The 27,991-nt window shown below is 36.5% G+C and overlaps 1 protein-coding gene across 5 annotated transcripts in view; it reads left to right on the top strand.

The window, feature by feature from the left end:
* Nucleotides 1–27,991, top strand: part of CDIN1 (CDAN1 interacting nuclease 1) — a 231,001-nt gene that overhangs the window by 109,661 nt on the left and 93,349 nt on the right. For all 5 annotated transcript variants that reach the window (XR_004251585.2, XM_032174187.2, XM_032174185.2 and 2 more), the window contains exons 6-10: nucleotides 2,012–2,091; nucleotides 2,449–2,498; nucleotides 7,628–7,695; nucleotides 19,353–19,418; nucleotides 19,985–20,090. Coding sequence is in view for 4 of the 5 variants with exons in the window: in XM_032174187.2 (XP_032030078.1) it covers nucleotides 2,012–2,091; nucleotides 2,449–2,498; nucleotides 7,628–7,695; nucleotides 19,353–19,418; nucleotides 19,985–20,090 (370 nt within the window). In the remaining variant the exon portion in view is untranslated. The remainder of the gene's footprint in view (nucleotides 1–2,011; nucleotides 2,092–2,448; nucleotides 2,499–7,627; nucleotides 7,696–19,352; nucleotides 19,419–19,984; nucleotides 20,091–27,991) is intronic.

The following is a 27,991-nucleotide window of genomic DNA, read 5'->3' as shown; positions in this document are numbered from 1 at the left end:
TACTATTGCTGCTATAATCTTTTCTTGTATAAGAGGATGATTCATTGTTTCCTATTCCCGATATTTGTACCACTTATCAATGGTAATTGCTTTCAGAAATAATTGAGTCCAACCCTATGGTTTGTATGAAGTAAATACCTAAGTTTGATTTGTTACTATTAAACTTAGCAAAATACTGCTTTAGCTGTTTTCTCTAGAGACCACACAATGACACTTTATTTAGGTAGTCAGCTTAAATAATGTTTTCACTTTCTACAGATAGCAATGGGCATTAAACTTGGGAAGCTATGTAACTTGCCAAGGTTGCAGAGCCAGTTGTAGAGATAGGGCTGGATAGGATAGCTGGGTGATGCTCTTCTGGAGATTCCATATGACCTTTTCACCTGCAGTGCAAACACATGTTCACAAATGGCTAAGTACATAAGTGTTGCTATAAATGCAGTTATATGACTAAGAGTGGGCAGTAATTAAAATAATTGTACTTCATTTTTTCTTTGCAGACCCAATACTATTCTTAAGTGAATAAGATGTAATTTCCTTACCTGTTTCCATAGTATTTACCAACATTTTTTCTTTTTTTTTTCTTTTTTGAGACGGAGTCTCGCTCTGTTGCGCAGGCTGGAGTGCAGTGGCTCGATCTCTGTTCACTGCAAGCTCTGCCTCCTGGGTTCAGGCCATTCTCCTGCCTAAGCCTCCCGAGTAGCTGGGACTACAGGCGCCCACCACCATGCCCTGCTAATTTTTTGTATTTTTAGTAGAGACGGGGTTTCACCATGTTAGCCAGGATGGTCTTGATCTCCTGACCTGATGATCCACCCGCCTCGGCCTCCCAAAGTGCTGGGATTACAGACATGAGCCACCGTGCCTGGCCACTAACATTTATCTTATGTATCAGTGTTCTTATAGTATAGAGCTTGATAAAGAACATAATCTTAAAACAAGTTAGACCTGAAATTATCTCAGAACTTGAATGATGTTTATCTGTGGTCTATATTTATTTTATTAATTAAATAATTATACAGTATGCATTTTAATTTGTGCTTGTGTGGATCAGACCATAAGCCATTTTGCTAAGTTGTGGTGAATAATTCCACTGGAGGCCTTGAAATAATCGATTCCTAGGCAACACCTGACTTAGCTTCAGCCTAGAGACCTGCCCTTCTCCCATGCATTAAAAGGAATTCTGGCTACTGTGGCTGCCACATGCCTAGTGAGCAGCCGAGGTCAGGATCTCCTACCTTGCTTTCCAAACGATATCACTTGCTATAGCACCTTCATCAGGTGCCTCCCTTAGTGCACCTTCTTCTTCTATAGCAGTTCCCTTGGGGTTCAACTTAATTTGCGAGTTGAGGCATATTTTGGGTGGAAAACGTGTGTGTGTGTGTCTCTCTCTCTGTATATATTTTCCTTATTTAAGATTCTCTCAATTCAGTCAGTTTTACCTACTTTCCTCACTTGTGGAATGGAGATAGGATTTTATGGCAGTTGATGAGAATTATTTTGGAAAGGTTTAGAATTAGAAGATGCTTTCATGGCTGAAAGTCATTTTAATTGATATAATTGAAGCATATGTATATGAAGAGTTTAGTGAAGACAGGTCAGATTCAAAGACTTCAGATCTGACCTGTCTTCATTAAACTCTTCATATACATATGCTTGGTTATAAAATAACTACCTGCAAAGGTATATTTTCTGATTTTTTTTTTTTTTACCCCAAATGGGCTTTTTGGAAGCTTATTTATCTACAATAGAGACATATGCTTTAGGTCTGTACTTGTTAATTTACCTTGGAAAAATTAGGTCACCATCAAATCTGGCAGTGTGGCTTATAAACTTGGCAAAATGGTCTAATTAAAAGCTTCTGTTAGATTATAGAAAAAGGAAAAAACGATTAGTGCCAGTCATATTTTTGTTTTCATGGTTTGTGTATATGTAGGTATATGTCACTCCTCATGTTGCATTAAAAGTATGTTGACTATCTGCTAACAGTTCATCTCTTTTCTTCTTACAGCCTCCAAGTCTGTTATAAATAGTATGCTACGGGACCCTTCTCAGATTCCAGATGGAGTTCTAGCAAATCAGGTCTATCAGGTATTAATCACAGCTGTCTATTTTCAGTGGCAATGCTGTTATCTGCCTAGCAGAGTAAAGGATTTTAAACCTCATTTAATTACTGTCATCATAAACTATCACTGAGGTCAGGGTGCACCATAAATGGCAATGCAATATTTGCGAGAAGAGCATTTCACTTTTTAATAGCTTGCTTTTATAGTGAATAAAAAGCATGCAATTTTTGTTTTCTATGATTAAATCTGAACTGCCTTTTGATAGCTTTCTTTTTTGGGGGGTGGTGGGGGAAGAAAAGTAATTACTGCTTTTAGGATACTGTTTACTGTAATAGTTTTTGTAGTCGCCCCACCCCAGACCCCTTTTCTTATTTGTCTGCAGTGCATTGTGAACGACTGCTGTTATGGACCACTGGTGGACTGCATCAAGCAGTATCCTTTCCCATAAAATTTTAGGTGCGCAATTGACGAGCTTAGACTCAGTGAAGATGTGTCTAGCTTTAACCTGACATAAAGTTCTGCTTCACAAAACACATTTCACACTCTTCTATTTTACATTCAATCAACTGGAGGGTCACTACAGACCATTCTTTTCTACAGCTTAAGAAATATCAGATAGACCACAGGAAGATGTCAGTTCAGCAGTTACACATTCACATCCTTATTTCAAACTGCCTGATTTTCAATGAGTTTACAGGTACAGAGTCATTAAGCAGGTAACCTAACGTCTTGGAATGTGTCTACCCATCCCAGTAAACATTTTTTTAAGAATATAACAAATTTCCATTTAAAATGAGCCAAATTTTGTTGAATGTACTAGAATAAATTTAGAGCCTGGAGTTAAAGGAGGTTGTAATTAAAATGCTTCCAGAGACATCACATTTTAAAGGCAACAGATTCTTATTGCTTAAATGCTGATTACAATCTGAGTCGGCATTTGGATTCCTAATAAACATTTTTAGAGAAATCAAGTTAATTTTTCCTCCTGGAATACATTTAAGGTTATGAAAACAGATGTCCAGTCACTTTTCATTAAAGGCATTGAGATTGCTAAAGAGTTAATGTTTACTTTTTAAAACGAGATTGGGCAGACAGTAACTACATAAAGTAGGACATTATTAATCAATAAATTTAGTAGTACCGTGGCAACAGCAAGGTTTTTGATAATCCTCAAAAATGCTATTTAAATGGTAAATAATGAGTAATTTTTATGAGAATAATTTCTATCTGAGTCCATGAGTTTCACCCCTCTTAATAATATAAACATGTCCCTCCTGGTATGGATTTTGTTAGCATGGATGGCACTGTGATGAATTGTGACTCAGTAATTACTAGTTAGGAGGCTTTTTGTTGGAAACTCCTACTAGTCAAATCGTGTACATGTATGCGTTTATATTCCACCTTCTTTCACAAAGGCTTAGAGTCGTAACATTTTTAATAAGAAAATCATGCCTATATAAGTAAAGTTAATCTTTGATAAATAACCTTTTAGCAGAGCCCTCTTACAAGAATATTCAGTATTGAAGATATAGCCATTTATGTATTTTATCCTCCAAGTCTGTTTCTCCAGTCTAGCTTAAATTAGTAAAAACACAGCATTATCCTAAGCTCACCTTTTTATTAAACCAAAGTGAAATTGTACTTCTATATTCAGTATAAAATTAATGATAGTGTTAGAAATTGTAGGAGTGCCAACCTCATGTTGTTACACTGATAAAGTTTACCACATTCATATAACAACTAACACCGTCTCCAAGAGTATCTGGGGTTGAATTACATGTTAATTTTAAAGCACATAAAATAGTTAAAAATCAATTTAAAGTTAAGGTTTTAAAAGCATAATGTCTTTTGAAGGATTGCATATTGATTTTAAATATAACTATCTAATTATGTATGCATGGACTAAAGTATGAAGTCAACTGCTTTGTAAATGCCAGGAGGCTATTTTTCAGTAATAGTTGAGATGCTTACGGGAAACTAGATTGCTGTATTGCTGGTGAAGAAAATGGCTTGTGAGGTTATTTACAAGTTTTGCCCATGGTCACTGCCATACATCAATAATAGGTATTATTATAGACAAAGTCTAAGTGTTTTTGCTTATAGAGCATTATAAATTCTGTCTGGAGTATTTTCCTTACATTTTTGCCACATTCACTTTCCTTTTTTGGTTGTGTTATTGCCAGTAGAATTTAATGTAGTACATGATTTCAATTGATAAAGATAATGACATATGTCTATAAATTACATTCACTGACTAGATAATTTTTGCAGTTTCATTATGTCCGTTGCCAGTAAAACTACAGATTTTATAAGTTTTATTTTCTAGACTTTGCATTTTATATATGTTTATATCAAGCAAAGCATAATTAAGAAATATATCTTTCCAAAATTTCAAATTGGCGATTGCTTTTGTCATGCAAAATAAAACAGGCTGGGAAGTTTACAGAGAAACCGATGTTGTCTTTGCACTGAAGTAGTAGCAGTTTCATATAATGTATAAATGCACTTGCATAGATGTTTCCTAGACTGATCAGCAATAATTATTTTATTTCACACTGAATAAAAATTATTATTTTTCCATGTGAGTAAATGTGCTGTTTGTTTTTCTGATAATTTGGTAATATTGACATTGCTTACTCTCAGTAAATTACATCATGTTGTGAGAAAGCACACATTCGGTAAATAAGATAGGTGCTAAACCTTCTTAGTGCGTTATGAAAATGTTATGTTTGTGTAAGTAGAAAAAAGTAAATCGGTCATTTACTCGTAAGACATCACAGAAAGCACAGTTAGCAAAGAGTATGTACATCATCATTGTGCTTTCTCTCTTTTTTTTGTTATCTGCTGTATTTTTTCCTACGCAGCCATGCCCACCTACACCTTTCCCACCACAGCTTATACTCACCAAGGAAAAAATGTGAGAAATCAGCCACCTCAGCTTTCCAAAGTGTGACTCCAGGACACAGCTATTAGACAAAAGCATAAACTGTGAAGCAAGGAAAGATAATGATGCAGGAAGCTTCAAATGCTGTGGGTTTCATTTCTGTACCATCAGAAACCTCAGTTTCATGATTCAACATTTTAGATGTAAATAATTTACAACAATAAAAATGAGAGCACATTTATGTGGAATAGAAGTAAATAATTTAGTTCTAAAATGTGGGATGCCCCTAGTAATGAGAGACCATTGAGAGTTATTCATCAAATGTCTTCAATGGACTCTGAAATTTGTGAAATTTTGTAATTTGAAAATGTGTTCCTTTATTTTGTTTCTCTTTAGAAATTTAAAAAGCACAGCCGTGTGCCTTGGAGGGCAAGGGACAACTGGAGGAAAAGACAATAATGATGACTTAGGGCATGTTTTGCTGGAACATAAATGGCCACATCTCTTGAATTCTAAGATTTAAACCATATTCACCTGTATGTATTGGTAAAATGCAAGAAAATTCTCTAGGAATTTTTTTTTTTTTTTTTACAAATAACATAGAAGTTTTATTTAAGTTGAACTCGTGCAGTGCATGATCAGAATCAGTTTCTCTGGTAAGCCAAGGAATGACTTGACCAGGTTGATGTTATCAGTGAAAAGGACAATGAAGGTAATGATTCACATAATTATTACCAAATGCAAATGCTTTTGAGTCAGTTGAAATACTAGACTAGGATAACACTCCTTTTCAGACTTTGGGCAATCTCATCTGTTTGGAAAATACACAGCACTTCCATGTTCCACTCCTGATTTCATTATTTACCAGCCATGGGACCTTCAGCAAATTCCCCAGCCTCCCTGAACCTTACTTTCCTTAATTGTAAAAATGTGACTAAAAGGCTGGGTGCAGTGGCTCACACCTGTAATTTCAGCACTTTGGGAGGCTGGGATGGGCAGATCACGTAAAGTTAGGAGTTTGAGACCAGCGTGGCCTACATCCGTCTGTACTAAAAACACAAAAATTAGCTGGGCGTGGTGACAGGCACCTGTAATTCCAGCTACTCGGGAGGCTGAGACCGAAGAATTGCTTGAACCCAGGAGACAGAGGTTGCAGTGAGTTGACATTGTGCCACTGCACTCCAGCCTGGGCAAGACCAAGAGTCCATCTCAAAAAAAAAGGCGGGGGACTAATAATACTATCTACTTGTGTGGCTATTGTAAGATGGTATCTCAAAGTATTTAGCACAAAGTCTTCATACATTATATTTAAGAAATATTAGCTATTATCAATTATTATTCCATAATTTTAATACTTTTTGAGAAGCTATATGGAGGTCATAAACATAGACTTGACAGAGATCTTGTTACTATCTTATTTGCCACTCCTTAACTATGCCCTGTGCAGCTTCCTTCTAGGCCTCGGTTTTCTCATCTATAAAATAAGGATTATAATTATGAGGATAAAATAACATACTAAAAGCACTTAACACAGTGCCTACCACATAGTAAGCACTGAAAAAAATATATTCATATGTATGTATATTTAGATGCATATACATGCATACACACACGAGAAAAAGACTCTTCAAACAGCCTCTGTACCCACACCCTAATCCACAACTCTACTAAGATGTCTTTCCTGCAGATTACATATATTCTTAACAAGTTACTTGTTTGGCTTGCCAGTCGCAAAAGTTCAGCAACAGTCGACTGGCAGTGAAACAAAGAAGTTTCTAAATGTTGGCCTGATGACAAATGTGAATTCACAGAAGATTTACAGAGCTCTCTAATATTAGGAATTCTTCTAGGGCAAAGGCTACCTAGTATTCTTTACTGTACCTATTAAGTGCTTAATAAATGTATGCTAAATTGAATTGAGGGATTTTAATTTAAAAAATTGTTTTAGAATTTTTTTTTAAGAGCAGGAGCCTTGCTACCTTACCCAACTGGCCTCAAGTGATCCTTCCACCTCGGCCTCCAGAGTGGCTGGGGTTATAGGCGCAAGCCATCTTGCCCAGCTGAATTGAAAGATTTTTAACACAGATTAAAGTACGTTTAAAATGACTCTCCTTCTTTTCAAAATACAAGCACACATCCATTTACAAATCTTTGTTTGCCAAAATATATATAAAAATTATAGAAAAAGCTGGACACAGTGGCTCATGCCTGTAATCCCAGCATTTTGGGAGGCTGAGGTCAGAGAATCACTTGAGCCTAGGAGTTTGAGACCAGCCTGAGCAACATAGTGCGATTCCATTTCTAAAAAAAAAAAAAAAAAAAAAAATTACCCAGGTATGGTGGGTGGTACACCCCTGTAAGTCCCTGCTACTCGGGAGGCTGAGGTAGGAGGATTGCTTGACCCCAGGAATTCAAGGTTATAGTGAGCTATGATTTTGCCACTGCTCTCCAGCCTGGGCAACAGAGCAGGACCCTGTCTCTATTTAAAAAAAAAAGTTTTAAAAAATTATAGAAAAATTCTATCAAATTATTTAAATGAGGGGATGTGTGTAGAGATTTCATTCCTCAAAGATGTGGACTGAGCGTGAAAATGGCTGCTCAAAGTATAGACCTGGTATTAGCATTTTCCTGCTGGTATAATTCTGCCTGTGTTACCCCCTTAACTGAAACTTCCCAGTGCCATTGGTCATGAGCATGAGGTCCTGCTGAGAGACTTGCTTCTAGAGAAAAACCTGTCCTTCCTAGGTAAGTATTATTCACATCTTCTCTAGCTTGTGTTGTCTCCATGAGTGCTTAAATATATATTTTGAAAATCTTCCACTAAAGGAAGAGTGAATGATGATTGATGCTGTGCATATTATCTTTTATTGATTTGGAACCGAGCAGGAACTCAGTTACCTAATCTCCTTTATATACAGCACATGCACAAGCTTGCAATTAATATTTTATAGAATAAGTGGCTGAAAAAATGCTTTAATATCTGTTGCAGTATTACTTTTGGTGTTATGAGATATTAACCATAATCTAGGCCTTATGAGAAAAGGAAACAAAAGAAATATTGTCTATAAAATGTTTTATATATTAAAAAGAACAGTTAGAAAAATTCATGTTGGGTATATTTGTCTCATATATGGAACTGGGTAGTACTTTCACTTGAAAGCAAAATATTAAGCCTTTATTATTTTCATGCCAAACGTTCACTGACATCATGGATTTATTATGATTTTTAAAAAATCCCACATGTATTCATGGTTTGTGTATTACAGATTATTTCTTTCAACATCTCTTAAGCATTAGAAATTAAGCCTCAAAAGACTATACATATAATAAGTGATCACAGAAATCATAAAGCACTCTACAATGAATGAATTTCTCTTCTCCACTTTAAATGTGGTAATTTGTAAAGGTTTCATACAAGTCATTTTATTATTATACAGATCTGTTTTATGTAGATATTGAAGAGTCTGCATAACATTTATTTTAGGACATACACAAAAAATAGAACAACGTTGGATTACGTAAGTTTTTTTCCAAAACGGGCAAAGAATTGGCCAAGAAAAACCAAATGCAGAGAAATGTCAAGTAAGGAAGAGATGTTTAATAAAGTCCTACAAAGAATCTATTCCAAATCTTAATGTTCAGTATTTTTATTAATAAACTGTAGAATAAAATTGAATGTATTATAAGATTGTTTTAATTTGAAGCTTGGAGGTATCATAAATATTCCCTAGTTAGCGTTAAAGTTGATAAATTAAGCAGGTGTTCTCAAGTCACTAAATTAAATTTCAGTATGTAGAAGCAGCAAGGTTTTTCATATGGGGACAGTTGAATTGTTCAGCCTATGGAAAAATGGTAAGTTGGAAGAAATCACCTTTTAAAAGTCTAATCAAAAGGAAAATATGTAATAGTTCAGAACCAGTTGGAATGAGTGGCCTATGATGCACTATGAGATATGTTTTGGAACCAGGTAGTTCTGATAGTATTGTGAAATATCTGATCACATTGATTACTCAGATAGGGGCCAATATGTCATGGCCAAGTCTATTTTTTGTTTTGTTTTGTTTTAAGCCACCAACTAAGCAGCATCATTGTCAGAGCTGCTTAGCACCACTCTCTGGGCACCATCAGCCTACGGACAGTCAGGCCTTCAGCCCCATTTTTTTGTTTTGCCTAACTTTTCTCTGCTTCCTTCTTGAGAACTAGCCAATCCCAGCTGGGAAAAAAAGCAAAGATTGTAGATGTGGGCTAAACTTAGTCCTATTCCTCAACTTACTTGAACTTGAATATGTTAAATTAGATTCACCATGGCTGACAAAAGCAATGTAAAAATGTGGTCTGGGGGTCATCTCAACTTGCAAACAAGTACAGAAAGGGAACTTGAAATTGATGGGTCTCATCTGTTCCTCTGTGCTGTAGTATCTAGAGGTAATTATTTTATGGAAGCATACTCAAAGAGGATATTTAATTAATCTTTAAAAATAAATGAGATATAGGAAGTTTATGCAACCTGAGTCCTGTTTTAAAGCATTTCCTCATCAACATACAAAGAAGTTGTTAATTCTTTGTATTTTTAATGTAGCACTGAATTAACATATGTTTGTGGTTGAAAAATGAAAATTGAAAGCTTTGTTATGGGGCTGTTGTCCTTTTACCTTATAAATACCCCTTCACAGAGATTAATTAAATTTAAAGTGTTGTGACAGGTAAATTTAGATAGATCATTTTAAAGCCAACTATGGAAAAAATACTGGTAAATAAACAGACCACTAATCTTATTCTTTCTTGTTTACATGTGTACACCTTGAATTTTGTTGCAGAGACATTGCAAACATGTTTAATTTATTTTGATCCTTTGCTAAGCTGAAGTAAAATCTCTCTCTCTCTCTCTCTCTCTCTGTTGGCTTCTAATTTGGACTACATTCGAAAGACAAATATTCTCATCTTTTAATATATTAACCCTTCTTAATTTAAGAATTATGACTTTCCCTAAAATATTTTACCCCATTCTAAATTTGCCACACATTGTGCTCTATATTTGTTTTATAAAATGCATATTTTATCTTTCCTCTTACCAATTGAAGAGAAAAATAAAAGTAAATCACTAATTCTTTCTTAAATTTCCTTGGTTCATAACTATATCCTGAGCAGTTGTTATGGCACAAGATCACAAGATCTAGCCAGGAACTATAGGAAAGAAAAACAGTTTTCTTATCATTGGAGATTTGAATGTACTGATATGAGTTCATCCTATCTTTTAAACTTATCCAATTTGTACTTCCACACATAAGTATATTGTATTAAGACAGGTCAAAGTTGAATAAATGACTTTAGTTTCTCCAACTAGAAAATATTTTTCATGTGCATATTTCTTCATTTATTCCACAAATAAGTTACTAAGTTGGATACTGTTTTAGACACTAGATAAGTCAGATGAAGTGTCTGCTTTCATGGGGTTATGGTCCAGTAGGGAGACAAGCTACAAATGAACACAGATAATTTCTAGCAGTTTCTGAGGGTCCATGTAATTCTTCCCTTCATTATTTATTCATTCTTTTCAATTAACTTTTGTTGTGTTCTCTGCATGCCAGGAACTACACTAGTTAGTATGAAGTGATTGATTATCAGCACTCTGTGCTTCCAGTGCTCATAGTGAAGCACCGTATTGCATGTGTGATCCAATGAGAATGCAGTTTTCTCTCTGATCCAGTGAGAATCCAGTGAGAATGCATCTCACTTAGTAGGTGCTCATGTGATTGCCTTGATAATGAAAATAAAAACTCAAGGCTGTTAGGCTACTTTCAATAAACCTTTCAAAGAAAGGTACAAATTATACTTAATATCAATCACTATCCTCTATGCATGAAGAAAATGCTGCTGCCTCATGAGCTGCTTTTTCCTGAAATAATGATGGAATTTTACTTATTCATTTGTTCTTTCTCACCGGGACCTTCCTGCCACAGTGTATTTCTAGGATGGCCAGTTGAGCTCATAAGGTTGGCTCTATTGCCAGTAGCTAACTACTCTTAAGTCTGCTGTGGGCAGACACCATTAAGAATTTTAAAGAACTAAACTTTTTTTTTTTAAGTTGATGCAAACATGGAGCCTTCTGGGAAAATTGAAGATAAGTTTCAGTACACGTCAGCAGTTCTTTCCAAGGATGATTAATTTAGAATTAATATTTGTTGGCTGTATCTCAGTACTTTGGGAGGCTGAGGCAGGAGGATCACATGAGGCCAGGATTCAAGACCAGCCTGGGCAACATAGGCAGATCTTGTCTCTACACAAAATTTTTTAAAATTTTGTGGTGGTAGGCACTTGTAGTACCAGCTACTTGGGAGGCCAAAGTGGGAGGATCACTTAAGCCTAGGAGTTCAAGATTATAGTGAACTGTGGTCATTCCACTGCATTCCAGCTTGGGTGACAGAGTGAGACCCTGTCTCTAACTAAAATAGATAGACAGGTAGGTAGGTAGGTAGGTAGGTAGGTAGGTAGATAGATAGATAGATAGATAGATAGATAGATAGATAGATAGATAGATAGATAGATAGATAAGATAGATATGAGCATTTAAAGTCTCAAAAGGTGTGACAAACTTGCTGCCTACTCCTAGGCTTAGCTGCACAAAAAACTCCTCAACTTTAAATTGAACCATAAACATTGTGATCATCCCATTACCTCTGCTAAGGGTTCACTCTATGCCATATTGACAAAATAGAAAATGTATTTTATCTACTGGTAGAGATGTGTTAACTAGTATCTCTCAAGTGATTAATGAGACCATATTTTGCTGTTTTTTTTTTTGTTTTGTTTTGTTTTTTTAGCAGCTTTGGACAAAAAGACAGGAAAGGAAAAGAAAATAGTGACAATGCAAAGACAACAAGACAGTTTGTCCTGTTAGCAAAAATATGAAAGAGCTCATACCAAAGACTGAAGATAAACCATCCATCTTTTATGGGTTGGCATATCTCCAGGTTGGAGGGACTTCCATTAGTGACTGCCACGGCCACTGTCTGGTGCAAATTCTTGTTAAGTTTGGCCTAATAAGGATGGTTCTGGAGATATTTTATTCTTTCCAGTGAATGTTTCCCTGTTAGTAGATGCTAACAATTATTTTGAGTGACACCTGGGAGGCATTTGCTGTGCCCCTGCCTCACCCTCGCCCCCATGTTTGGACAAACCAGCAAATTTTACAGGGGTGCTTGTGTAGCATTCATGTATTACTCTGTGGGACTCTGAGAGAGTATAATCTGTAAAGCCAAATAGGCTTAGTGAAGGATGTCTCTTGCCGTAAGAAATTAGGATCTTTGTTTCTAAGAGTTCATCTGCCCCTGCTGCTTTATTCCTCACCTGAAGCAATAATAATCTGCTGGGGAGGTGATTATGATGTGACAGACAGGGGATTATTACTTCAGGCGAAGGATAGGCAGCAGGAGCAGATGAGATTTAGAATACCAAGATTGTGTGTACACGCAGATGTCGGCAGCAGAGAGTAAGAGACCAGAAATGAAACATACGATTATGTAGGCTGAAGGGAACGGAGATGGTTGGGTATTTCGTAAGGAATCCACCATTTAAATTCTTGTCTATCAGAAGGTTAAAAATATGATGCCGTTTTTAGAGTAACAGGAACATGAAATTGAGGGTGGGAGGTAGGGGATTTGGGCTCTGTTCTCCCCTTTCTGAAGAGATTGTCATGGTGAGAGACTTTCTTACTTACTCCCCTTATTGAATGTGCTCGTGCACGCTTCTCCCTGGGACGGAGAAAAGGACCATAAACACATATGCTGCTGGATGATGAAGTGCTCTCTGGATGTTTGTTTTCTTATTGGCTGAATTTGAGATTCAGCTCCCTGGAACTTTGAAGAAAGGTTGTCGTGACCACTTACGATGGTGTGCTCCCTGCTCCTGCCCCTCCCTCACCACTGCTCTTGGTAGTTAGCTCATGTCCACGGGTCATCTGCTTTTGGGTCACTAATGATTTATTGGAACTATGTTGGTTGTAAGTGGCAGAAATCCAATCAAACTAGATTATATACACAAAAAAGGAGAATTTATTGGCTTAAATGTACACCGGGGAAGTCCAGAGGAGAGATTTGCTTCTGCTGTGTCTCTTAATAGAATCCAGAAGGCAAAACAATATCATTAATATCTTTTGTCCTTTTTGGGTTCTGCTCTTTTCTGTGTTGGCTTCATTCTTAGCTCACAAGGTCACAAAGATGATTGCTGGTGATTGCCAGTTTGTTTAATCCTTAGAATTTATAATCCCAGAGCAAAGTTAGTGATTCTCTTTTGCTACATAACAAATCTCAGAAAGGGCCAGGTGCAGTGGCTCATACCTGTAATCCCAGCACTCTGGGAGGCTGAGGTGGGAGGATTGCTTGAGCCCAGGAGTTTGAGACCAGACTGGGCAACATAGCAAGACTCCCCGCCACTCCCCCAACCCCCACTCTACAAAAAATAAAAAACAGCCAGGTGTGGTGGTGCACGCCTGTTGTCCCAGCTACTGCGGAGGCTGAGATGGGAGAATTGCTTGAGCCTGGGAGGTCAAGGCTGCAGTGAGCCATGATGGCATCTCAGCACTCCAGCCTGGGCAATAGAGTGAGACCCTGTCTCAAATATATATATATATATATATCAGAAAAGGATCTGATCAGCTAGTCTGTGTCCCGCCCTATGGCGGGGTGATGTGGGGTCACATTACTGCCCACTCATGAGAATCACATTGTGAGAGTAGGGTAGCAATGCCTGATAGGATGACATACAGGACAGCAAAATAAAAAATCTCTCTCTCCCTGCAGAAAATTAACTACAGGCTAGGGTTTTGCTCACCATAACCAAAGGCATTGGGGGTCAAACACGTTACTGTGATTGCTGAATTGAATCCTTTGGTCCTGTGCATGTGTGCACTGGCTCACACTCACCCATGTGCACATCTGTCCGTGTAGGAGATCCTTTTTATGTCTCAGAACTGCTAGTATGCCTCTCTCTATTGAGATTGGTTCAGCGACACTTGGAGCTGGCCCAGCAAGAGGTTCTAACATCAGTGACTACAGCTAAAAAGAACCAGGGCAGACAATGGCTAGCATTCAACCTTTCCTCTGAATCTTGGAATTGGAAAGGGCTCTAGTGACTGTCCACTCCACTTGTTTTGATTAAACAAATTGTCCTTTGGCCTTGCATCACAGCTACTACCCTCCCTACAACCTGTCCTGTATCTTTTTATTCTACTATGTTGATTTGTCCATTCATCTACAACGAAAAGGATTTAGCATGGTCTGGTATAAAATATAGAAGAATTTTACTTTATTTGCTCATATTCGTGTCCTCTGCCTCTCCGCAGCTACCAGTTTACTACCTAGCCTCTCCACACTGTCCCAGCTTCTTGACCTCTCCTTTTTTTTCTATCTTTAAGACACTTCAATTTTCACTAGTATTATCCCCTAAAGACATAAGCAAAGGACAAGGTCAGAGCAGTCAGTTGTATTCCTTATTAGTAGCTTTGATAAGAGGCTTTGGGGGAAGAGGTTGAAACTAACGGCTATAATGAAGTTTTGGGTTCTGTAAAGATTTCATTTATCGGTGCTATTTGTCTACCCATTAAATGCATGTCTGTTCTGCGTGCCTTTGCACACAGTTTGCATAACATATCATATTTATTACTGAAACCTTGCAAACTTCTTAAATTGTATAGAAAAGGCTGTGAAACTTACTTTTAGAGAACATAAAAATATAGAAAACAAAGGTTATAACTCCAAATAGTGAGTGATACAGTGTTTTGAAAAAAAAAAAAAAACCCAGAATAAAACAAAATTAGTTACTAGAGTAGAAAAGATATAGTTTTAATATGTGTTGATACATGTCTTTTTGCCCTCCCCCAATTTAGTAAAGATGCACTAGGTGTTAATAATATTCTTCTTATCATATGGTGTATTTTAATCTAGCATTTTAGAAAACTTTTTACAAGTTCATAGATAAAAGGCCTGTCAGAATGTGACTTTTCATTTTCAGATGTTGTGAACTGGAATTCTGCGTGATTTTTATGGAAATGACTATACTTTTAAAATGTAAAACTTTTAATAAAACAAAACAAATTTAAAGCCCTCAAACCTTTTCTTGGTAGTCCTCATGTCCCCCTGTGATTCTTAAGTATACGTTAACTAGTTTCAGATGTGTTTTGTTCGCTGACTCAAAATCAGCCCTTTATTTTAAGAAAAGAAATTGTGTAATTAGAACTTAATTGCTTTGGATATTTTGGGCATTTGGAGAAGAGGGTAATTCAAAGGCCAGAGAAATTAAACTTTCAGAATGTTCTTTATGCGTGTGTAATTTCTTTTTTAAAAATGCCCTCTAAAGACAGGCCTGATAATTTAAAAATGAATGAAGACCTGGGTTGTTTTTAAAAATTAACATCATCTTTGGATGTGGTTTTATTGATTTATTTAAGATAAATTGGAGAGAGGACCATTGAAGTGCTAGAAAACAAGATACTATCTAGTTCATCTCCTTTTCAGGCAGGTATTGTCTAAATAGCTCACAGATGGCAGTCTTCCTCTTACATTTCAAGATCTTCCAAGATGAAAATAAATTTTTTCCCACTTTAAAAATATTACATTTGATCAAATTTAAATATTTGCATAATTAAGAATGGTATATGGTCTGCTGGGACCAACTGCAACTTGGTTGACATGGGCACTTATCCTGTATCTGCAGTGATTTGAGAGGTCTAGGTCTTGTTTGGTCATTTAACTTCTCTAGGCCAGTTATATTGTGTATAAATTGGAATGTTGGACTAGTAATCTCTACAATTTTGCTAGTTCAGAAAAGTTTCTGAGGCACCCATTATCTAAAAATCTATGTTTTGTGAATCTGAAGGTTAACAGGTCTGCTTTTAAGTGATAATATTCCTATATTAATTTTGATAATGAACACTTGAACTATGACATTAATGAACTTAATGGTTATGAAATATATTGGATTTTTAAATATATACCTTAAACCAGAAGACCCTTACTTTGTATCTACTGTAGTCGCTGAATAAGACACATATGCAGGATTTGAAGATTGGTTTCATATTGATTCCCAACCATTTGGGGAAGTCATACTAAAAGTACTATTTCATATTATTGCCATTACCTTTTTTTCATTCTAACTAGTATTATTTTTACTTTGTTCTTAATCTTTATCATTTTTTTCCTGAAGAAAACATCTTATATTACTGTTGAAGATACAGTGAAACTTGAAGAAACAGTTTATATTACTTAAACATCTGGTTTCCACTTAGAAAATTCAAAGAATCATAAGTAACTACTTGGCTCAAACATACGCAGTTTTATAAGAGCCTGTATGAAATGTGTGATTCTCAAGGAAAACATAAATTGTAAAACTGACTATAAAAGAGATAATATATCAACAGATCAATAGCCAAAGAACAAAGAGTTGCCCACCCAACAATGGCACCAGGCACAGATTGGGTTTTGTGGGGGAATTCTACTAAAATATTAAGGAGCGGATAGGTCCAGTGTTACTTAAAATACTTGAGGCCAGGCATGGTGGCTCATGCCTGTAATCCCACCACTTTGGGAGGCCGAGGCAGGCAGATTATTTGAGGTCAGGCGTTTAAGACCAGCTTGGCCAACATGGGGAAACCTTGTCTCTACTAAAAATACAAAAATTAGCCAGGCATAGTGGCATGCACCTGTAATCCCAGCTACTTGGAAGGCTGAGGCAGAAGAATCACTTGAGCCCAGGATACGAAGGTTGCAGTGAGCCAAGATCGCGCCACTGCACTCTGACATGGGCGACAGAGCAAGACTTCATCTCAAAAAAAAAAAAAAAACTTGACATCAAAGAAAAATTTTCCCATCAGCATTAAGGAAAGAGATGCTGTCTTTTTTACACAATTGAGATGAACGTCAGATGAACATGTAGAACAGACAGTTGGGACCAAGGATGAAAGATAACAGTGAGAGTTATCCAATAAAACCTTGAACTTTGAGCCTAGTTGGTGCCTTTGTGCCTTGTTGATAATTAGGGAATTAAATTAAGAAAGGAAATTATTGTCAGTCCAGATAGGCTTTGTAAAGACATAGATACTGTTAAACATGCACTTGTATTTTACTCATTCATCTTTTGGGGGCATTAAGTGTCCTGGGGCCTAGAACAGGTGAACAAGGCCACCTATTTCGAAATGCTGATTCCTACCCTGGTACCATCATTTCGTCTGAACTTTGCCAAGTTGTTACCTCGTCCTTTCTTAGATCTAGGATGAAGGAAGCAAGCCAAAGGTTGAATAGGGCAGTGAGAGTTTAGGAAATAAAGGAAGAAGATACCCAATACATAGCATTATACATGTTTGGCATAACCTCTTTACTATAAAAACTAGAAGTCTAATATCACCAATGGTGACAAAGACTTCCAGATGCTATCCTTTGGCTACAATTATTATTGAATCAGCTTCATGTTGAGAGAGAAAGAGCGAGAGGGAGGGAGAAAGAGAGACAGGGGTGTGTGTATGTGAGAGAGAGTAAGAGAGAGAGCGAGCCAGTTGTAGTTTGTTGAAGTTCACCACAAAAAGATGGGAAGGATCCCCAGCCACACTTGATGTTTTGTGTTTAAGTTTTGAGGTTTGGGATTGTTAATTTTCATATTAAGTCAGCCATGCAATTTAAATTGTAGATATTATGTTAGTAATTTTGGTGCAGTGAACAGGAGTGCAGCATCTGTCTTTTAAAGGGATTTTTATGTGTGCATTTGGATTGCTTGGTGACCTTTGAAATTTTGTTTTGCACTGTTATCAGAAATGTAATCATTTTTCTTTCTGAAACAGATTTTAATGTCTGAAAAGGTTGATGAAGCTAGGATAGTTTTAATGATATATTAATCTATCTTTTTTAATGTCACCATTGCTTTTAAAACTGTTTATCAGCTACTGGAAACATCAGCTTAAGGCACTGGAGTTGATTTTAATTAAATATTCTCATTGTGGTCAGAGTATAGTTACAGAACAGAAACTTGTCCAATCTTGTTCATCTACAGCTCACTTTCCAAATTCTCTTGTTTTTAAAGTCATATTATTTCAATCTGTATTTCTTTATCTCAATAGTTAACTTGAGATTTTTTATATTTCAAGGAGGGGAGATTGTTCTGAATACTGGCACCAATCCTTCAAAATCTAGACAGCTTAAGGATATTGACTTTTAACAAAATTTAGCTTAAATGTCTACTTTAAATATGTGTCTTGTCATTAAAAGGTTATTTACATTTAAAATGCTGACCTTTCAAGATGTGCACAAGAGTGTTCTAAAACAGAGTTTCTGAACATTGGCCATGAAACCACTGTCTTGGGCTGACAAATGGATTGGAAATAAGCTACCCAACACTGGGAATGGGCCATTAATTTTAATCAAAGGTGATGCAGGAAGGCGAATGGGATGCATGACAATGTCAACAGCCCAGTAGGTGTTAAGAGACCACACAGCCTTCCTTGTTACTTGGTTGGGCCATTAGTTGAGGTTGGGTGAAGACAGAAAGCCATGTCTGGAATTGAATGACCAGGTCGCTCCAAAATCTAATGGAGAACTCTCCATTTCAGAAATCACATTGTAATGCCATTAGAAGTCAAGGACAGCATTTAGAAAATATTGGTGGATTTTTTTTTTTTTTTTTTTAACAATCACCTTTTTCCCAACTTTGTCAAGCTTCCTGTTTTCCTGCCTTCTTTCCTTCTGAATAGATCATTGATATTTACAGGGGACCAAGAAATCGAACAGACTTAGGAAAAAAAATCTTAAAGCCCGTTTGCTTTTCAGAATTACATATTGTTATAAAACTCAGGTAAATGCCAGAAACAATAGCATACCAAAGGAATTAAGCAGGATAACTAATTCTTTCTGGCGATCTCATAGTCCTTGTCTCTTTTCTTGTGTGTGGGAATAGTTTCACTAATTGAAACTAAACTTTCGTAATTGCTTTATTGAAAGCATTTTTTCATAATTGTAAATGCCACTGTGCTTGCTTGCCCCTTTACTATAAATTTTCAATACTGGCTGATAACATTTGTAATTTTCACAGCAGTGAAAGCCTTTATTTTAAATCAGTAAGTATATTACCTTATTTTGAGTACTTTCAATTACAAAAAAGGTAGTATATGACAACTTGAACTTGTGATGTTTGCAATAACGAAAAAATGCAGAAAAAATAATGCAAGAAGCATATCTGAAGCATATTTACGCTTCAGGGTTGTTCAGAAAGTTCATTATTTCTGACACAGCACTGCATGCATAAGAAAGATATGTATGACTACAGTAGTAATTTTTATACATATTTAAGAAATGAAAACAAATATATTCCTATCTTGTTAATTGAATAGTGTTTTAAGTAAATAGTGTTTGTTCTTCCTGTAGATGAAGATCAGCTCCGTGCAAAGGGTTATGACAAAACACCAGACTTCATTTTACAAGTACCAGTTGGTAAGTTCTTTAACTCTGTTATGCATTTGTTTTTAGAGAAAAGGGATGTATTTTTAAATTTTTTATGTTAATATTAGCTTTATAATATTATGAATGGGTGGATAATTGGAAAATATTACTTTTAAACGGCAGAAAAGAATAGGTTCAGAAGAAATCTGTCTTAAAATCTTTTGCATATATTGAGAAATAAACATGTTTTCTAAAGATATTTTGGTTGTCATTTTCAACTTATTTCTCTAAATTTCAAATTCCTTAAACATAGATCTTTTGAAAAGCCAGACTCATTTTGGTCTGCTTGACATGTCACTTGTCGAGTTATACAGGCAGTCTGAGAACTAGGAAAGGGAGTTTTGAAGAATATAATGAAAATCAAAGGGATATGATTGTCACATAAATGTTCTTTGTAATGAACATATACAGTGTGTTGTTTTGTAATTACATTTATAGATGATGATAAGGGCTAAGCCTGTGCTCATTAATGTGAAGCATAGAGAGGCCTGTACAGAGTTCAAAATTTTCAATCTTCCCTTCCCTTCTCCTTATATTAGTAATGCTTTGTCCCTTAGCTGTAGAAGGGCACATAATTCACTGGATTGAAAGCAAAGCCTCATTTGGTGATGAATGTAGCCACCACGCCTACCTGCATGACCAGTTCTGGAGCTACTGGAATAGGTAAGGTCTCATTATTTTTCTTTTAAGATAAACGATACTCAGCTGAAATCTCATTAGAAAAAAATATTTTGTTTAGCTGGTAAAAATGCTGGTAGCCTTTGTTTCTAGTAAATACAGAGTTTTGATTAATGTATTCATTTCAGATAATTTAAACTTCTCTGCTTTCATAATGTTGCTTCATTTTTTAAAACTAAAAATCTCTGCGTAAGGTCAAAATTAGTATATATTCCATTTTTCATTCATTTTACAATAATATTGGTGTCACTTAAAATACAGATAATAAGATGTGGTGTATATTACAGTATTGACACTGAACTTTTATCCTTTTGATGTGAAATTTATGCTTACTGTCAGACCTTAAAATAATTTATCCTCAGCTCTCTGAGGAAAGTATCCAAATGATAAGAAAGATGGAAATGATATACCTTCCAAGAATATAGTTTACCTACCAACTCATATTAACGTTCCCGAAGACATGGAAATCTCAGCATTAAGAAAGGAGTGGGAGGGTCTTATTTTACTGATTACCTACCATATGCCCGGGAAGTTACTTTTATCCCCATTTTACAGATAACTAAGCTGATACTCAGAGAAAATGATGTGCTGTAGAGCTAGTTATCATGGGTCTGCATTTATCTCTCACTCCCAAATCTGTGTGATTTCCAGCACAACCCTATTGTCATTTACAATGCAACCTTCCAAACTTTGGCCTTTTCTATTACTGCAGTCCCAAGTGTTCACACTACACGTTTTTTCCCCCTTAGAACAGGAATGCCAGCCAACAGTAAGAATACAATAATAAAATGACATTGATTCAGATCCTTAAGGAATGAGACAGTAGCATCTGTGGGTAATAGCCTTGTCCTAGGGTAAAAACAGTGACCAGCTACAGAATTTGGCATTACATTGTTACTCAGCTTTACAAAAGGCCAGTGGACCTCGCCTGTGGCAGCTGTGCTAAACTAAGCCCACTTCTTGCTATGGTAACAATGATCATGACAAAATGCTGAATGTAATAGCTTTCTTGATTTTCTTGTGTAATTGTGCGTGGCATCCGAGCTTTACTTTACAGGGATGGAGGAGGAAAGTGCAAAATGTTTTAGAAATCAATGCTGTTTCAGCGTTTCCTGTGTTTTATTCAGCCATTATTCAAATTAGCAGTAATGTGGCAAATTGAATTTTAGATTTTTAGCAATTTTATGATGAGTTTGAAATAGTAAAGAAAGCATCATTTTTGGTAGTATAGGGAAAGCAATGACAAGAAAATCAAATTGCATAAGTTTAGGTTGCTAAAGTATTTTTTAAAAAACTGATAAGCTCAATCAGTAGGGAGGTAGACTGTTTCCCCAGCTTTGGTACCGGTCATATCTTTTCTAAGGAACAATTACAAACTAAATCCCAAATACTAGAGCTTACTTCAAAATTCCAAATTATTATCTTTCTTCTAAAACAACTCAATTATTTATTGAGTACCTACTGTGTACTTAACATTCACCATTTAGAGGGTGATTAAATAATCTAGTCACCTGGATGATAGATTTAGGGATTATTGACATGCCTGGAGGATGTCTGTGTGATAGATAATTTAATACAATTTCCTTTGGATTTTATATCACTTTGTTGCATTCTACTTTTACCCTTCTGGTGATGTTTTACTTAGACTACTATTGATTTATATTCCCGGAGCACATTGTTTGAATATATACTGGCTAAGTGAGCATAATTCATTTAGGGCATGATGTGTGATACGGGAATGCTAGCCTTGGTTTTAAATGGTCCAGCTCATTTAAGGAGTAAATGTCACAAAAGTCACTGATGTTACCAAATGTCTGCAGAGAGGCCAAGAAATGCAGGTTCAAAAAAGAACATTTAGTGCCCAGGTTTGAAATGGAACTTTGGGGTGTTTACTTATATATAAAATTTGTAACATATGATAATGATACAAGCTTACCGGTGATGGAGTATTTTGACAGAAGGAGAACTTACCCCATTTGTGAATGTATGGGATCCTCCTCTTCTCGTATTTTGCCTCAACACAACTCATGTATATTAGCAATTGCTAAAGTTCTTCAGCATATAACTTTAGCAGGTTCTGAAGTTCTTCAGAATTGGAAGAAATTCTCTCCCACCTGTAGGTAGCCTTTCAAGGAGGCTATTGGTTAGAAATTGGGCTTTTTGCTTTATTCATGTGATAAGCCTCTAGTTTGTATAAAAACTAATATTACCTAATTGTCCCACTATTTTCAGATTAAAGATTGGATTTTACAATAAGACTGTTCAATTACTATTTATAGACTAATGCTTTTATTGTTTTTGAGGTGGAGTCTCACTCTGTCATCCAGGGTGGAGTACGGTGGTGCAATATCAGCTCACTGAAACCTCCGCCTCCCGGGTTCAAGTGATTCTCCTGCCTCAGCCTCCCAAGTAGCTGGGATTACAGGTGCCTGCCACCACTCCCGGCTAATTTTTGTGTTTTTAGTAGAGAGGGGGTTTTACCATGTTGGTCAGTCTGATCTCGAACTCCTGACCTCATGGTCCACCTTCCTTGGTCTCCCAAAGTGCTGGGATCACAGGCGAGAGCCACTGCGCCTGGCCTAGACGAATGCTTTTGTATAAATCCATTTCCCACACAAATAACTACAGAGCCACCAATTTTTAGATTAACATTTCTATAAGAGTTTTCTTTTATAGTAAATTGATATTCTTACTCAGCTTAACTAACCTTGAAAACATTTAAATTTTACAATGTAGTCATCTTCCCCAAAATCAGTGCTATTGAGTGAAGAACATAAGCAGCCATTCCTACAAGCACATCCCCATCCCAAGTCCCAGTTATGAACCTTGGTTAAACAACTACTCAAAACTCTGTAGTCTCTACTTCTACAGAGTTAAAGGAGATAAAGAATGCCTCTGGGAAACATTTGGACCATAAATATAGCCCCAAATTATATAAGGCTACCAGAAAATACATTTCCTTATGAAATCAACACACACAAAGTCTTCTAATCGTGTTTCTCTATCAAAAGGTGAGTTCTTTGACAATTTGGCATCTATTGCTAAGTATACTTTTATACTGAGATGATGACTTGTAAAGAAAGAAACCAATTCTACCAGTCTAAGGTCAGATTACATATATGGTCTCTAATGTGTGACCTTTCAAAGAGGCAGGGATAGACACATTGTCCTTACTTTTGGTGGTTTGAGATAAAGTGGGTCAGTTTGAATGAAAATATTGAGTGACATTAAATGACAGAGAAAGAGCCATATGCTGTAAAGCACATGAACAGTGACCAACAACCACTGATCAAGAACATGGAAATTGCAACTGCAAGTTTCAGCCCCTCCGTCTGCCATTCCAGTCACATCCTGGCACGTTCTCATTAGAGACATCTCCTTAAAACCAAAGTGCACTTTGTTGATATACCTCTCTGCTTCTCTCAAAGAAAATCTAAGCTTCTTGGCTGGAACAAATGAGGCAAAATTTGGTTTTTCAATTTAGTGATCCTTGAAGTAATGGGAGGAATATTGGGTTTGAATCCAGAGTATGCCACTTTCTGGTCCCATGACTGGGAGAAACTTACTGTGTTTTCTCCTCAGTAAAATGGGCTGAATAAAACCTTTTTTGCCCTATTACTCTGAAGATCAGTTATTTAATATATGCAAAGCACTTTCACAGTGCCTGGCAGTCAAAAAAAATATTAGTTCCCCTCTGCCTGTTTTTCTGTATACCACTGATGAAGTTTAGAAGTATTCCGATTAGACATTTTTAATTGCCTTCTTTGCCACATAAACTACTCAGCTAATTTCAGCACTCAGCTTGGCTGACATCTCTTTGAGAAACCTTCCTGCATCCTAGGATTGGGTTTGATGTGCCTCCTGTGTTTTGCTAATAATTTCATAACATCTATCAAACATTGTCATTGCTTGTTTACTTGTCAACCTCCTCCGATTAATATTGAGTTCCATCTTATCTACTGGTTTTATCCATCTTTGGTTGTCCAGAATCTGGCATATAGTAGGTAATAGTAGATATTTATTGATTGTATTTACTGATGTCTGACAGACAATAATGTTTTGAATCGGCCATTGAGGAATTTGTCAGGCATTGTGACATTAAGCCATAGTACAATCAAATTTTTTTCTTTGAGAATTCAACTCGAAGGATAGTGAGGAAAATGCCTAATTTTTCTGAAAAACTTTTATGCACTTTTCAAATGTATAGGCTTTTGCATGAAATAGAGCATAAATGTATTTAACATAAAGATTTTTAAAAACAGAAAATAACTGAGAACTAAATGACAAATGCACTTTATAAAGGTTTTTAGATAAATATGTATAATCTTATGTTGGTCGGTTGTTTTCCCAAAGCTTCAGACAGTTCTCTCATTTGAAATTTGACATAGAATACCATGAAAATTCGAAGCAGAGGATAAACTCTAGTTTCTTTAAGGGATGCCTGAAACTGGGCCTGGAGCAAGATTACAAATGGAGCCTTATATACTATGTGTCTAAATATGTAAAGTTACATATTAAGTTAACAGACCTTAAATAAAATATATTCTATTCTACACGAAGAGCTGAAAGTTTAGATTTGCGTAGATTCCTTGGATTTCCAGGCTACGTGTGTCAGTGCAGGGAGAGGTGGTCCCACTGCACAGCCTGCCTTCCTTTTCTTCCCACCCTCGGCTCCATCCTACACCTGGAAAGGTGTCAAGCATACGCCCAGCCTGCATATCCAAGCTCCATGTACATTCCCATAAACCACTGCTCTCAGACCAGAGTTGCACACTCTGGTTGTCTACCCTCTTATCAGGCGAATGAACCTAAGAGAAAGGGCCCTCCAGGCCCTGGGAGTGGTCTCAGGGCTATAAGATCAGGAAGTTCTGAGGTCACTGATACCTGGAATGTGGCCTAGAAACTGGTTGAGGGAACAGGTATCAGATGGGGATGTTCCCTTGGCCCCATAAACTTCTTACTTCATGGATTCAGATATAACTAAACAGGGGCCAGAGCAGAGTTACCTAAAGCTTGGGTGCAGGACATGGACCTCTCTTGATTGGCTCTAAAGGACAGTATTAAAGGAAGCAAGTGCATAGATCTTTCAAAGCCATTTCTTGTTCTGGTTTTAGGATAGGAGGGGAGATGAGCACCAGAGGAAATATGGTCTTGATCACATTTATGTACCACGGAAACGATGAAGAGCTGAGTTCTATCTGTCAGATTTGTGAACCTTTAGCTCCAGAGAGTCTACTCTCCTGAAGGCAATGCTAAGCTAATACCTTCTGCCACAGAATTGATTTGACTTTAGTTCGTACCTCTAAGTATTTTTTAAAGATCAGTTATTTACTCAATGGTCTGGCAATTGCTTTCTCTGGTTTGTGATAGCTTGAGAGGAGAGGCATTTAGAATGGGAATGCCAACCAGTTAGAGTTAAGGAAGATATTTTTCAGAGCATGGCCGAAATTTTTCCTGTATTAAGATACTTTCAGGAACCCTGCAATTAGCCAAATCACAGATTTCCAGTTATTTTGGTCTTGTTAAAAACAAGGCTGATGACATCTGTCTTAAGTTGGAGTATGTGCCTTAGCAATAGAAGCTCTTGCAAAAACCTTTAATTACAGCAGCCTCAGAAGCAGCACTGCTGCCGTGTACTATCAAGTAGCAACAACAAGTGACAGATTGACTAATAATTAGCAGATGCTCTGGAGAGGGCTTCGATAAAGGTAAAATATAATTTGCTTTTTCCATCTCTTAAAATTGAGTTGGTTGTGAGATATTGATGTCCCATTGTTCCAGACAGATACTTGACACTGTTGCCTGCTGGAGTAACCTCAAAATATTTTATCAGGATGAGGGAATTGTTTTCTGTGTATAGAGTACTTCGAGAAAAATGACTTCTCATAATGGTTATAATGGTTAAGTATCACTTTTTCAGCATGTGGAATGTGAATAACAAGACTTTTCTAAGTGAGGAATTCATATTTTCTGCCATCATTCATTGATTTTTACAAAACTGAGCAAAGAATAGAAATGTTATCTTAGGCCTTTACAGTGATATTCATAATAAGGAGACAATTGTTGAGAAACTAAAATGACTTAAAGAAAACAGATCTATAAAGGAATGTCAATGAATTATAGTTTCTCTGGCTAGAAAGACATCTAAATGATTACTCTTTTCAAGCATATGTAAGATTTTTACAAGAGGGGTATATTGACCAGTTTCACAAATCCAGGGGACCAGAGAATTGTTGAGAGGATGACTTCCTGTTGACATCCACTATGACAAAGTTAATCTGAGTCATGTATAGCTCAGAAATCTTACACCAAACCAAACCAACAAGCAAGGGATTGAGTGGCCATTCTAGGAATGGAAACACACCATTATGATCATCCAGAGAGGGTAAGGGAAAAATAAATGAGAGTTTACCAATATCGGGAGCACAGTTATTGTCAAGAACCCAAGAATACAGAGTCTATTTCTGAGGCTAATTCTAGAATAATGGAGATCAGGTCAAAATTGATACTAAAAAGTCTTGGTATCTAGCTTAATGGTTCTCAAAGTTTACTGTGTGTTAAAATCACATGGGGGTTGTTTTTAAAATATTGATGTTGGCTTTACCCTATTTTAATTGGTGTGCAGTGCAGCCTGGACTCTGGGATTTTTGTTGTTGTTGTTCTGTTTGAAAACTATGATGAGTTTAGTCTGTATCTAACATTGAAGTCAGACTCTTCTTTACCTAGCCTTGACTTGCTAGCTAGCCCTAGCATTCCTAGCTTATCTGCTTCCAAACAGAGTCTTCATGAAATAGTTGCTTTATGAAGAAATAAAGGTCCAGGTCAGCAAACATTTACAGGCACTGTGTTAGTAGGGACTCAGCCCCTGCCTTTGAGGGGTTAACAGTGAGAACTGAGCAGTAAACTGCAGAGGCAGCACCTGAACCCAAGTCTCTTTGTGAACTCCACACCTATGCTCTTTCTACTCCACTGGCAGCTTCATGTCTGTCATGGTGGTAAATACGTTGGAAGAGGCTACTTTGTCAGTTAATGGGCTTGCTAAGCCAAAACTAAAACCCTCTCCAGCATGCAAGTTTTAGATATTCACCTTCATGTGGTTGGAGAAAATGGACCATTTGTTCTCTGTTCTTCAAGAGCTTATATTCTGTATTTTAAAAAACAACTTTATTGAGGTATAACTGACACAGAATAAACTCATATTTAAAGGGTACAATTTAATGTTTTGTATAAACCTATAAAATTATCACCATGATAGAGATAGTGAGCATACCTGCCACCCCTAGGTTTCCTGATGCCCCTTTATAATCCACCTTCCTAATCCCTTCAATTCTCCCTGCACCCCTGTAACCACTGATCTGCTTTCTGTGACTGTTGATTAGTTTGCTTCTTCTACTATTTTATGTAAATAGAACTATGCAGCATGTACTCTTTTTTGTCTAGCCTTTTTTTGCTCAGCATAATTATTTCAGGATAATGTATGTTGAATGTATCAATAGTCCATGTTTTTATTGCTGAGAGGCATTAAGTTGCATGGCTGTTCCACTGTTTATTTATCCATTCACCTGTTGATGGACATTGGGCTTATTTTTAGTTCTGGCTATTACTAATAAAGCTGATCTGAACAGTTTTGTAAAATATTAACATGATTTCATTACTCTTGAGTAAAGATGTAATGTAATCATTTCATACCTGGGAATGAAATGATTGGGACATGCGGTGGGAATATTTTTACCTTTTTACAAAATAACTAAACTCTTTTCTGAAGTGGTTATACCATTTTATATTCCCATCAGCAGCTTATGATAGTTCCGTCTGCTTCTCATCTTCCTCATCACTTGGTATGGTCAGTCTTTTTAACTCAAGGCTTTCTAATAGTTGTGTAAAAA

This window comes from Hylobates moloch, unplaced genomic scaffold (assembly GCF_009828535.3).
Source record: "Hylobates moloch isolate HMO894 unplaced genomic scaffold, HMol_V3 SCAFFOLD_14, whole genome shotgun sequence".
In the NCBI taxonomy this organism is placed as follows: domain Eukaryota; kingdom Metazoa; phylum Chordata; class Mammalia; order Primates; family Hylobatidae; genus Hylobates; species Hylobates moloch.
Note: the sequence above shows the minus strand (reverse complement) of the source record. Positions and strands in the feature narration are given on the sequence as shown.